The sequence below is a fragment of the Hevea brasiliensis genome, chromosome 6 (assembly GCF_030052815.1).
Source record: "Hevea brasiliensis isolate MT/VB/25A 57/8 chromosome 6, ASM3005281v1, whole genome shotgun sequence".
Taxonomy (NCBI): domain Eukaryota; kingdom Viridiplantae; phylum Streptophyta; class Magnoliopsida; order Malpighiales; family Euphorbiaceae; genus Hevea; species Hevea brasiliensis.
This window is the reverse complement of record NC_079498.1, coordinates 669,918-683,819: the sequence shown is the minus strand read 5'-3', so window position 1 is coordinate 683,819 and position 13,902 is coordinate 669,918. Positions and strand designations below refer to the sequence as shown.

At 31.8% G+C, this 13,902-nt stretch overlaps 2 protein-coding genes across 3 annotated transcripts; one reads left to right on the top strand and one right to left on the bottom strand.

The window, feature by feature from the left end:
- Positions 1–121: 121 nt before the first annotated feature.
- Positions 122–2,841, bottom strand: LOC110647130 (UDP-D-apiose/UDP-D-xylose synthase 2). Of its 2 annotated transcripts, XM_021800824.2 has the most exons (9): positions 2,377–2,841; positions 2,048–2,140; positions 1,818–1,925; positions 1,338–1,452; positions 1,114–1,247; positions 927–1,028; positions 755–847; positions 548–683; positions 122–458 (listed from the first exon to the last, which is right to left on the bottom strand). In XM_021800824.2, exons 1-9 carry the CDS (start codon positions 2,638–2,640, stop codon positions 355–357), a joined length of 1,149 nt encoding a protein of 382 aa, XP_021656516.2. In that variant the 5' UTR covers positions 2,641–2,841; the 3' UTR covers positions 122–354. The 2 variants fall into 2 exon arrangements, with proteins under 2 accessions (XP_021656516.2, XP_058004109.1); XM_058148126.1 differs by having other exon boundaries at positions 1,114–1,452.
- Positions 2,842–5,975: 3,134 nt separating this feature from the next.
- Positions 5,976–7,196, top strand: LOC110647125 (zinc finger A20 and AN1 domain-containing stress-associated protein 3). Its single transcript, XM_021800809.2, has 2 exons — positions 5,976–6,337; positions 6,440–7,196. Exon 2 carries the CDS (start codon positions 6,467–6,469, stop codon positions 6,977–6,979), a length of 513 nt encoding a protein of 170 aa, XP_021656501.2. The 5' UTR covers positions 5,976–6,337; positions 6,440–6,466; the 3' UTR covers positions 6,980–7,196.
- The last annotated feature ends 6,706 nt before the right edge of the window (positions 7,197–13,902 follow it).

Here is a 13,902-nt window from a genome sequence, read left to right as displayed (position 1 = left end):
ACAACAGATATAGGGAGGGGCCAAAAAGATCCCTACTAAGGGAAATGCAAGGAAACATGTGTTGCTTGTGAAAATTTTTCATCACCAACTGCAACATGTATATTGCCAAGGTAAGATGATAGGTAAGAGTCCAACAATGTGAATTGAATTTGGATGTACAGAAAAATCATTGGAGTTCGGTTCTACAACAAAGGATTTGAATCAGAAAAATCATTGCCTATGAACATCACTTTTTATCTGTCAAGTTTCATATACAACATAGATACAGTGATTGTATTTCATACAAATGCCTGTTTTAACAGTGTAATTTTTGTATGAAAAAAAATGGATTTTCTGTATGAAGCGAGAAAGGACTTAAGATTCTGAAGTTGCGTGCTTGACTGCCTCGGAATATGTTTCATGCTGATATCTTAGTGTAACTTCCAGGATTTCTTGAAGAGAAGTCATTGGAATCCAGCCTATATGCAGTTAACAACACATTTCATATTAATAGTGGAGTTGTCTCTGGTAAAATCACAAAAGTGGAATATGATAAATCATTGCTAACCAAGTTGCCTGTGAATAAGAGTCATGTCAGGGATGCGCCTATCACAGTCATCATAGCCTATGCCATAGAAATCCTCTGAGCTCACATCAACTGTTGAAAAGTTAGAGGCAGGCTGACCAGAAACATTTGCATACACCTTCATCGACAAATTATACTCATTAGCAAGTGGGATTAAGCCGAAAAGTAGGCAGGTTGCTTCCAGCATACCTCTATCATCAGGTTTGCCAGCTCTTTCATTGAAACCTCATTGTTTGGATTGCCCACATTGAAAGAATGCCCATTTGCCTTCTCGGGGTTTTCCTGAGTAAGGTAGCTCATGAAAAATCAACTTCCATTTGAGTATTCATGTATAAATAAGAAGTTTGGAAAATTAACTCACAATCATTAGAAGAAGAGCCTCAATTGCATCCTTGATATAGCAAAAAGTTCTTTTGGAGTGTCCACCTTCAACAAGTTCTAGTGACTCTCCACGCAAGAGATTCTGAAATAAGAGAGCATCAGCAAACAGCATCAGCAACAAACGTATAAGCATAACAAAACAACAGGACTGAAGAAGCTTGAATTACACTACTGAAGCAAGCAAAAACCCTTGGGACTCCCCGACGTTCGCCATCAATGCCAGGAATATAGTCAATTCTTGGACCGATCCAATTGAAAGGCCTTACAATGGTAAACTCAAGGCCAAACTTAGCACTCTCAGCTGCATTGCTACTCAGGTGTAATGTTAAACTCAATGTAACAAACAGAACAAATAAAAGAAAAACATAAATGGAACAGTTAACTTCTCTACCATATATTAGCCTTTCAATCAATTGCTTTGCACAGGCGTTGGCCCATCTTTTTTTCTCAGTTGGGCCTAAGATACATGGAGACTCATCTTCTTTGAGAACATAAAATTTGGGGTCCTGGTCATAGGCAATATTATCACCTCAGAAAACTAACAAGAAGCATGAGCCAACCTTGATTAAAGTCCATAAATTGACAATTAGAAACTCAGAACAAAGCAAGATATCATATATCAGATTAATAAAAACTGAAGATTTTTAGGACCTTAAAAGAAGCAAGAAGTGCAGAGAATAAAGACAATTAGCATAAAATCAAGGTACTGTAATCTAATATTAGAGAAACCTAAAGAAAATCAAAAGAAGAACTTAAAAAAGAACTAATTTTTTAAATGCTAGAAATCACCTGTAATCAGAAGATTCAGAACACATGAAAACCCTGATACCATCTTATCAGATAAAACTCAAATAAATGTCAGTTCATATACCTCTCGGAGAGGATGATCTTCTGTTAAAAAGCTCCCAATAGTCTTTCCATAAACTTCACAGGAAGAGAACTGAATCAAACGTTTCTTCTTCCGAGTACAGTATCTAACCTATTCAAAACAAATTGCAACCAGGTCCCAAAATTAGCACCAAAGGAAAAAAAAAAAAACCAAAAACAAAATCAAACTGTTAAAAATCCAATTAAAGAAATCCTAATATCCCAAAAACGCACCACTGGAACTGCATCAATAAAGTTGCAGTAAATTGTATCCATTGTCCTGGTATTGTAATCTGCTGGGTGGTTGATTGACGTAAGATTGATAATCTACGCATCAAAAACCTTATATTATTATTTATTGAAGAGAGGTTCTGCGAGACCAACATTACTAGTCTAAACAACCCTAAATTCATATCAACGCCATAACATATTCACGAGCACAAAGAAAGCAAAAGCATTAACAGATTCAAGATTGAATACTAACTAAATGACCTCCCAATAGAACACATTAAAATCACCAAAAGACCACATGAAAATCAAGAAAGACAAGAAGGCCCATTTACAATATCTGATTTCTGCATAAATGGCTCGAGGCGAGATGATTCAGCGTTGTTGTCGACGTTGTGGAAAACAATGCGGTCAAGCCATGGGGAAGACCTGTTAAAGAGATGGATGATCTTGTCAGTGTAAACATCGACAACTATGACCTTGTGAAAGGTGTCAGCCAAGATCTTCTCGCAGAGGTGTGATCCAATGAAGCAGCCACCGGAAATCAAGCAGATTGTTAGTGGTTTAATCTCGTCGCCTTCCAAGTTGAACCTCGCCATTGTCGAAGAAAAGAAAGAAATAACGCAGAATTTGCACAGTGAGAGCAAAGGACGACGGCAGAGATGGCTTTGTAACCGTTTTAGTGTCGCTTCGTAACTGCTTTTTGAACGGCTAATGGAGGGAATTGCAAACCATGTAGCACGAAACGGCAAGGCGGCCGGAGACCGCCAAATAGTATTTTTTAAAATATGAGGAAATATATATATATATATATATATATATATATATGCGCGCGTGTATGTGCGTGCGCGGCCGTGTGTGAATGCTAAGTAGGAGACCCAACAAGAATAAAGGGAAGCAATCAACACCAACAAACAATGAGTAGGGGCATTTTCGTAAATTTTGTTTTTATTCAAAAATTTATACCAATTAATATAAGAAAAAAAAACCTCCAAATATTGTACTATTAGGAATTTCCTTTCACTAGTCATATTTAGTTAAATTTTATTTTATTTTTTATTCTTTTATTTGTATTGCAATAAAATAATGTTATTCATATATTATGAAAAAAAGAAATTATACGTCTTGCTTGTTTACTTTTTATAAATTCATATGCACAAATTATATATGCGTATATAAAAGAAAAAAATATGAAGAGATTAACTAAAAGAATAATTAATTTTTTATGTGAGTATTCTTTAAATAATAGGAATCTACCAAATTGAAGAGATGGGTGTTCCTTTACGATGATTAAAAGAAATTTAAGTTTTTTCTTTTTATATTGCACAAGTATCTCTGGCGCAATCAGATCACTAAGAGGTAAAGTGCATTTAATAAGTATCGTCTTTATCTATAATGATCAAGCACTTGATTTTTTTTTTAATTGATAAAAAATATACATATACACATGATTCAGTAATAAGAATGAACGCTTGTTAAAATCATGATAATTTTAATAATATTTTTATTCTTATATAAACGATACACACAATCCATAATACCTAATTTTACTTAAAAAATAAAAATATTAAATCACTTATATTAAACACCCATAAAAGGCAATCATTATGATTACTTATTAACAACTAGTTATTGATAATTAATTTTAAAAAATTATTAATAATCAATAACTAATTATTTGTAATTCGATTTTTCAATAACTACGTACTATTAAATTTTATTTAATATATTTTATTTATATAAAAAATTATGATCTATAATTTATTAAATATAATTTACATATATTTAACATAATTTTCTATATAATTTATCATTAAAATTCTTATTTTCCATTTCAATGAAATATATTATTAAATAAATTTTAATAATTACATATTTACACACATTAAAAAATTTATTTATAATTAGCCATTATAATTAATTATAAAATATTTGGTAACTCAACTATTACAATTATATTATTATATAAATACATGTACAAAGACATAATCTTTGAAAGACATAATGTTTTAAATATTTTATGTAAAATAATATTTTTATATGTGAATTAATTTCATTATGACTTTACTTTTAAAAAAAATTAATAAACATGAAAATTACATATAAATAAAAAAAATTCATAATAATTTTATACTTTAAAAAATATTGTTTTTATAATGGATATAATTATAAAGTAAAATAATTTTTAAGCATAAATATTAAACTAATATATTAAACAAAATATATTTATTTATAAGTTTCCTAATAATTATAATTATATTTAGTTGTTATCAATATTAAAAAAATATATTTTTTAAAATAATTTTTACATAAATATGTCTAATAATTTTTATTATAATTAAAATAATTTGAAGTATTTTTTATATAATAATTTAGTATTTAGCAACCATTAATTTTTTAAAATTAAAAAAAATAAATTCTTTTATTTTAAATATAAAAATTAAGAAGAAATAAATTAATTAAATTAATTTTTTATAAAATTTAAATTTTTAGGTATAAGAAATAATTTATTTAAAATAATAAAAATACTATTCAATACAAATTAGAATCTAATAAATTAGAATTAATTGTTAAAATTGAAAAAAAACAAGACAGAGTATTTTCAGGGGCTGAGAAAAGAGAAAAAGGTCAATATCAAGTGGGGACCACTGAAACACGTAATCCAAGAGAAGAGTCATACGCTTGAAGTTGTTGACCATCACAACCGTACGTTCAACGCCTCTCTTATTTATTTTCCTTTTCTTATAAAAATAATAAATTTAATATAAACTCTATTTTATATAGAAATATTTATAATTTAATTCAAAATCAATTAAAATGTAAATATAACTAAAATAATAAATATATAAATTTTAATATTAGCATTTAAATGAAGTAAAGCACATTACGCATTAGCCTAATTCAATTTTGAATTAGAATTGAAATAAAATTAATAATTTCAATTTTAAAAGCAAGTATTTAGAGTTGGCTTTAAAATTTTCTCTCTTTTTTTTATTTTAAATTGAATTTCAGTTGAGCTTCTTTCAATTTGATTTTGGGACCTCTAAGGAGATAACTGACAGAGCATCTCTGCGAAATCAACAGCTATCAACTCTTGACACTTTCTCACGTGAATTGTACGTCCCTTATATATAAATATATAAATTTTTATATATATGATGTTATTGTGAGCCTTTAAAAATCAATTCAAGTGCTAAATAAACTTCAAGTAAGTCTGTAAAATAATAAGATAGTGAGGTCGGTGGCCATTTAACCGGCTACACTGACGCTCAAGCTAAAATTTATTGATTGGGAGTAAAAAAGAAATAATGATAGAGTGTTTTATAAAAAATTTATCAAAATAAATATACTTAATTAATAATTATTTTTCATATTTATAAATTAAATATTTAAATAATTATTATAAATATATATGATAAATTGCATGAATTTTAAATATTTAATTAATATTATGAGATTTCTTTCTAAAAATTCAATCTTATTATTGATTGACATTACTGACAAGTCAGTTTTATGACTTTATTCTTTTTTCTTAATAGTTTTATGCTCGGTTTAGGTTCTGGTCAGTTCGAATTATTCAAGCGCCCTTCTATTCGATCTAAATTGCTTAAACAAACTTCTGCTCTGATAATTTAATTGTTATATTTAATTTTTCATTAAGTAATAATTTTTTTAACTCGATTTAAGGTGAATAGTATATATATTAAAATTAATAAATTTATTATTATATATAAAAATAAATTAATATTAACCACATATATTTAAATATCGTTAAACTTTTTTTTTAAGGATTAAACTTATTTTTATATAGAGCGGAAAAAGTCGAAACTGGCGTGTGTTAATAGAATGGTTTGACGCAGCTTAAACGGCTTCCAGAAGTTTTTTTTTTTTTTTTTTCAATGGCTCCCTAAAAACTCGTTTACTTAACGCGTTAATTAGAGAGAGAAACAGCGTTCGTTTGGTAGAAAAGAAAAAGAAAAGGAAAAAAAGGGAAATTTAAAAAAGAGAGAGAGAGAAAGAGAGAAGGTGTGTGGAATCTTCAGGCAAAGGTCCAAATAACCAGTCAGGAATCGCCCTCCTCTTCTCCTTCTCTTTATATTTATGCTTTGTGGAGGTGCTTTTCTTTTGGGTTTCTGTTTAATTTGATTCCATTTCCCATCAATTTTTCTTTCTTTCTCAACCCAATTCAAAAACGACGGATTCCTGTCGTTTTCTTTTCTTTTATTTAATTTTCTCTCTCTCACCTTCACAACACACACACCCAGCAATCCCCTTAATCAGCATATCTCAAATCAGGTAAAATTTTGATTTTTTTCCGCATCTATTTATTTCTGTTGTGATGAATTTTGTTCAAAATTCTGTATTTTTTAAGCTAATTTTGTGATTTTTTTGGGCCAGTTTTGGAAGGAATTTGAAGCGATAGAAATGGCGGAAGAGCATAGATGTCAAGCACAGCGTCTCTGCGCCAACAACTGCGGATTCTTTGGGAGTCCGGCCACCCAAAACCTCTGCTCCAAATGTTACTGCGATCTCCAACTCAAAGAGCAGCAATCCTCCAACGCCAAGCTCGTCTTGAATCAAACCCTAGCTTCCACCTCATCGCCGTCATCACCATCCTCGTCCTCATCGTCGACTGCATCAGTTTTTGTTTCGTCTCCGATGGCTGTTGATCTGCCTGAGATCAGCAGCAGTCAGCCTGCTTCGGCGGCGGCCGTGGATGATAAGAAGGAGACACCTGCGGTGCGGCCAAACAGGTGCTTGACGTGCAGGAAGCGCGTGGGGCTTACGGGATTTAAGTGCAGGTGTGGGATGATGTTCTGCGGGACGCACAGGTACCCGGAGCAGCATGCTTGCACCTTTGATTTTAAGGCTATGGGCAAAGAGCAGATTGCTAAGGCCAATCCTGTGGTGAAGGCAGAGAAGCTGGAGAAAATTTGAAATTAAGAAGGGGGAAGAAAAAAGAAATTTGATTTATGTTTCTCTGTGTGATTTGGAATTTAGGGTATTGAATGAAATTTGATAACGTTGTCGTCCGGCGGCTGGTAACAACGTAGCCGGTCCGGCGGGATGTTGGGTCGGTAGTGGAGTGGTGGCCGGAGGGATGTTATTGTGTGATGCATGTAAAGTCAATGGCAATTTTAATCGGCTTTTTTTATGATGTATTTCGCTCAGTTTGTAAGGTATTCATTGAAGTGTATCCACGCGTCTGCCCAACACAATTCATCCTTCAAAGCCACATGAAATTACTTAACAAGCCAAACGATAGAAGGAACAAAACCCATTCAATTCAAAAGTCCACTCTCCAAAAATGATTTTGGTACATTGGACAGAAGTGATCATCAAGTTACACTTGAATTATTAATTTAATAAATATAAAAGCCTTTCTAATACAAAGTGATTAATTCTTTAGTTATCTTGCTTTCTTATTAAGCAGAGGATTAAACGAGTGAGGAATCGAATTTGAGTCTATTAGATGTGTTATAAATATGGCTATGCATGATTTTTGAGATTTTGAACTAAATTAAAAAATTATATTAAATTAAATTTATTTTAATGTATTATTTTAATTTTGATTTTTATTAAGAATTAAGTTGAAATTTTATTAAAATTAAATTAAAATCGAACTGAGAACTGTGTGTGTGTGTGTATATATATATATAATTTATTTACATTTTTTTATTATTTTAGATATAAATTGTCATGACTCAACCTATGGGCGGGACTGGCACTAAAACTTGGGCCAGTCTAAAGCTCCCGAGGCCCGTAATAAGTCTAATTATTCCTCAACTCAAATCAAAGGCTCATTTAGACCCAATTTCAAGAATTCAACCGGACAGAGTCCGGCTATAAAATGAACCATTTAACGGGGAGTTTTTGACTTACCCGACCTATAAACACAATATATAATAAATTGAAGAGCTCAGCTCACCCTCCATATAATAAAAAGTCATAACTCAAATGGGAGCTCAGCTCCCTCATCCAATCTCATCATGCATACAGTTAATAATATTACAGGTCCAACATAATTTTTATAATACAGGCCCAAATAAAAATAAGTGCTTCTAAAACATGCGGAGTCTAAAAATTTAACTCAATTATACAGAATACATTAAGTACTATCAAAGGACCTGCGAAGAAGAAGAGCAGGTTAGCCACAACAAATAATCCTCCTGTAGCCTGAAAAAATTAAATGAACAGGAGTGAGTGTTCGACTCAGAGAGTAAAATATCAATTTTAACCATAATTCCTATAGCTATCTAAAACTAATGTAATATGTGGAGTGAAATGCAATATTATCAATATTTTCATATCATAACAGCAAAAAGGCAATTTGGAGCACTCACACATCTAACACTGTCAAGTAATACATATATAGGAGTTGATCCCCTATACAGCCCTCTTAATCCAACCTCTGCTAGCGAGTGTCTCTCAAGTCGGCCTTTCACTTAATAAACCAAATGCAGGGTTCCAGTGAGTGTCTCTCAAGCCGTGTCTACCCCGAATGACCGGGTCCCAGCGAGTGTCTCTCAAGCCGTGTCTACCCGTCCTGTCTATATCCAATACCATACCACACACACGCCACACACACACACACACAGCTTCAAATTACCCCAAACAACATCCATGGCACTTCAACAATTATGAATGCAATATAAAACGTGCCTAGTGTTTAACTACATATATACATATTTATAAGTGATACATGGGCATATTTGAACATATAATAATATCAAAATTACAATTAAAATTAATATTTTACTCACAGACTTAACCGAAGTCACTGTGGCGACTGGGCGAAGAAGGAAGGCTGTCCCGGCTCACCTGTCTCTGCTCACCTGGTAATTTTATTACAATTATTTAATACATGTTATTCAATACAAACTAAAAAAAGACCAAAGATATCCTAAGTCGTGCCGAAAATCCAGCAGAGTCTCCCCTATACCTAGGACCTACCCAACCTGCAAAAGGGCTTAAAACGCACTTCTAAATCCACAAGCCACACACCCATAACTCAATCACATCACACAGCCCCTCCTGGGCCCCTCCAAACAGTCAACAATCATAATATAAAAAATTACAGTTTAGTCCTTACAATTAACGCTTTTGCAAAAACTACCCAAATGAGCTCTAAAAATTCTAAAACTTTGCTCCGCGGTCCTTAGCAATATTACTAAGTTAATGCAAAAGGAATTATAATTTTTTAAGCTACCACGAATATTTTATAGATTTTTAATCTAATTCAAGCACTAAATAATTAAGAAAAAGTAAGGTTCCGGTTTACTTATATCGATTCCGACCCCTGGAATGCGCTCGGGACGACTGACATGGTGGGGCAGCCAAAATATCGACTAAATTTCAAGATTTTTTATGTAGTCTGTCTATCTGGCCCGAAATTTACAAACTAGGACAACCGTTGAATTTCCACGAATTGAAGGTACCTACACGAAGCCCACAATACGGGGGTTAGTATATAATTTTTACGAAATTTTCTAAACTTATTTAGTACTCAGAAAAATACTACGAAATTTCACGAGACCCACCGAAAACGGTGTCAGAAAATTTTGAAATTGGTATTGCCGCGAAGCGCTCGACGAGTGGAGCGCTCCAGTACTCTCAATTTTCTCGTGGGGTTCACGGTTTGCGAGAAATTTAGCCCAAAAATTAAAATGGGCTAAAACTTCTCAGACAAAAATTGGGCAAACCGCTCGATGGATTTTGGTGTTCTTGGTGTCTATGGAAAGCTCTCGAGGTGTATATGAGGTTTGGCACAAGACCCAGTCTAATTGATGGTCGGATCAGCCGGAATCGGCCCGAGAAGCCGAATCGGCGCGCTGCCCGTTGGGGCATCTTTAGGCGCGTTTTCCCGGTGCCTCAGGCGACGGCCGTTGAGGGGGACAGGCTGGGGCGGTGCGCCGGCGAGCTGGGAAGGCTGGGGCGGCAGTGGGGCAGCGAGAGGATGAGAGAGAAGAGAGAAAACGGGAGAGGAAGGGGAAGCGTTGGGCGCGTGCGAGGAAGGAGGAAGAAAAAGAAATGGCCAGTCCGATTTGATCGGCCTGATCTGATCCGGTTCGATTTGACCGGTCCGATTCAGGATACAAAATTTTAAATTTTTACTCTTCTTTAGAACCGAAAACGAGGCCCAAAAATTTCGAAAAAATTCTAGAAAACTTAAAAAAATTGTTAAAGTCCAAATATATTTTTAATTTTGCCACGCGATTTTTAAATTAATTTTTAAAAGTCATCAAAGTTTTATATTTTTAAAAAATCGAACCGATTTCTAAAATTCGAAAAATTTTAAATAATTTCTTAAAATTTAAATAAAATAAAATATTAATATTTATTCATAAAATAATAAATTTAAAAATTAGGGGTATTACATTATATTAAATTATTTTATAATTTTTAATTATAAATATATTATTTTACCATATACGTGCTTAATTCATAATTATAATTATATAATAAATAATTAAAGATAATATAATTAATAACTAATTAAATTTTATATTATATAATTAAAATTTATATTATATAATATACTTATATTATTATATTATACAATATGCTTATTAATCATTAAAAGATACAATTTAAAATAATATTTTTTAAAAATATTAATGAGACTTCCGGGCTATTGGCCCAAATTACTTGTAACTTTAAAATAATATTTTTTAAAATATAAATTAAGAGTTATTTTTCTCGATTAAACTATAAATATTAATTCAACTTTTTTTTAAATAATTCAGATTTATAATTTTTAATTATTAAAAAAAAAATTATATTGATGATAATAGTTTGACTTGTAAATCTTTGTTTCATAGTAATTAAGTAGGAAAATATTAAGCTTTGATATTAATGACTAAAATTAATTAGTTAAGAAAGATTAAACTATTATTAATGGTGTAGCATTTGATTCTGAACTAATCAACTGGAGGGTATCTTGTATTACCATGTAATAATGTTAAATTGGCTTTAATAATTGGAGTCTCATGTGGCTACACAAGGCACTAACTGAGGCAGTTCATTGGAAAATGTATATTGCACCATTAAGGACACAAATTAATGCCTAATTTTTCTCTTATTTTCTTCAAAATTAAGAATAAAAATATAATATATACATTATCATCAATTGTGTTTACTTAATTTTCAGTGTCTGTTTAATTATTATTATTATTATTATTAAATTACTATATAATTTTTAACTATAAATATATAATAATATTATATATATGTTAATTCATAATTATATTTATATTTTATAATTAAATATTATATAATTAATAAATAGCTCAAATATATATTATATACAATGAAAAACTGAACTACAACCATATCAAAATTTCGATTCAATTTTAATTTTTAGACAGACTCCTAATCGAATCTGAACCAAACACCCTTAATAAAAGAAGTCTCATGTGAAATTGAAATTAAAATTTAAAAAACAGCTTTTTTGGAAAAATTACAATTTTAAATGCAATTAAAAATTTTGTGAAAAAGTTATTTTGGAGTTTTAAAATTAATTTGAAATTAATTTTTAATATTATTTGAAATTAAATATATTTTGAGAGAGGTTTTTTTAATAATTACTTGAAAAAAATGTGAAATAGGAAATTGAAGTGAACTTCCGACAAAAAGTTTCAGTGAAAATTGTGTTGGAATTTACGTGGCACATTCATAGCAATTGGTTAGCACAATTAGTGATGGCAACATTTTGTAGAAAATGCAGGCCTTGACAAGAACTATAAAGCGCGTTTCAAAATATACATATCATAATTATGATCAGACTCAGCAAATTACTGCTCGTTTTTTTTAAAAAAAAAAACAAACTATGATAACAATATATAAATTATTTTATGTTATTATTATAAAATTATGATCATAAATATTTTATAATAAAATTATAATAATTGTAAAAAAAATATTGATATTAATAATTATTATTATAAAAAAATTTTTAAATCGTTTAAAGTGAAGAAAATGAATCTATATAGTCGACTCTAAATTTTTGAGACAAATACTTAGTTGAGTTGAATTGAGTATTATAAAAAAATTTTAATAACAATAATAGTTGTTATCATATATATTTTTTTTCATATGTTATTAGCAATAATTATTTATGTTATTGCTGTATATTAATGTAACACCCCTGATTTTTTATATATTATTATTGGGCTTCGTGTAGGTATCCTCAATTCGCGTAAATTCGACAGTTGTCCGGATCTGTGAATTTCCTACGCATGCACTACCACTGGAAAAGTCTCCGAATTGATCGAGGTTTTGGCTACCCCACCATTGTCGGGCATCCCGAGCGTTGCCTAAGTCGGAATCGGCAAAGGTAAACCCGAACCTTGTTTTTACGTAATTTTCTAGTGCTTAAATAGGATTAAAAATCCGTAAAATATTTGTGGTAGCTTAGAAAATTATGATTCTTTTTGCAATAGGTTAGTAATATTGCTAAGGAACGCGGGGCAAAGTTTTAGAATTTTTAGAGCTGATTTGGGCAGTTTTTGCAAAAATGGTCAATTATAGGGACTAAATTGAAATTTTACATATTGTGATGGATGATTGATTTGATGGGCCCAGGAGGGGCTATGTGATGTGATTGAGTTGTGGATATATGGATTGTGAGTATAGAAGTGTATTTTGAGCCCTTTTGCAGGTTGGGTAGGTCCTAGGTATAGGGGAGACTCTGCCGGATTTTCGGCACGACTTAGGACGTATTGGTCTTTTCTTTGCTTGTATTGAGTCAAATTTATTAAATGATTGTAATAAAAATTGTCAGGTGAGCCGGGACAGCCTTCTTCCTCCGTTCAGCCGCCTCAGTGACCACCGTCAAGTCTGTGAGTAGAATATTAATTTTAATTGTAATTTCGATATTATTATATGTTCAAGCATGCCCATGCATCACTTATATGCATATATTTATGTAGTTAAACTCTAGGCACGATTTATGTTACATTCATAACTGTTGATGTGCCATGGATGTTGTTGTGGTAATTTGGAGCAAGCGTGCGTTGGCGTGCGTGTGATGTGGTGTGGACTATGGATAGGACGGGTAGTCACGGCTTGAGTAATTCATTGGGACCCGATCCTTCGAGGTAGTCACGGCTTGAGTAATTCATTGGGACCCTCGATTTGGTTATTAAGTGGAAGTCCGAGCTTGAATAATTTTTGGCACGAGTTGGATTTAAGAGAGTGTATAGGGATCAGCTCCCATATGTTATGATTGATACTACAGGGTGTGTGAGTGCTCCAAATTACCTTTTTGATGCTATGATGTGAATTTATTGCTGATGTTGCACTTCATTCCACATGTTGCATTAGTTTTAGATAGTTATAGAGATTATGGTTAAAATTGATATTTTACTCTCTGAGTCGAACGCTCATTCCTGTTCAATATTTTTTTCAGGCTACAGGAGGATTTTATTTTGGTTAACCTGCTTTTCTCCTTCGCAGGTTGTTTATCAATATTTGTGTAATTTTATTTACTCCTAGAATTTCCGCATGTGTTAGAAGTATTTATTTGATTATGGTCTGTAATATTATTATCATGTTGGACCTGTAAACGTATAATGATATGCATGTTTGATGGATTAGATGAGGGAGCTGAGCTCCCATTTATTTTTATGAGGATATGAGTATGTGGAGGGTGAGCTGAGCTCCCCAATTGAGTATTTATTATGTTTACAGGTCGGGTGAGTCGAAAACTCCCCGTTGGAAAGTCCATTTTATGGCCGGACTCTGTCCGTTTGTTTTCTTGATATTGGGCCCAAATGGGCCTTAGAATTGGGTAAATGAACAGTTAGGCTTACTACGGGCCTCGGGGGATATGCATGACTTTTTTATTTCTTAATCATGAA

Bases quoted from the DNA above. Each gene is read 5' to 3' on its own strand.
- LOC110647130 (XM_058148126.1), bottom strand. From the start codon at position 2,640: ATGGCGAGGTTCAACTTGGAAGGCGACGAGATTAAACCACTAACAATC. The intron at 2,141-2,376 runs GTAAATGGGCCT...TTTGATGCGTAG, and splicing joins TTATGCAGAAATCAGATATT to ATTATCAATCTTACGTCAAT. The intron at 459-547 runs GTTAGCAATGAT...AACTGCATATAG, and splicing joins TCTTATTCACAGGCAACTTG to GCTGGATTCCAATGACTTCT.
- LOC110647125 (XM_021800809.2), top strand. From the start codon at position 6,467: ATGGCGGAAGAGCATAGATGTCAAGCACAGCGTCTCTGCGCCAACAAC.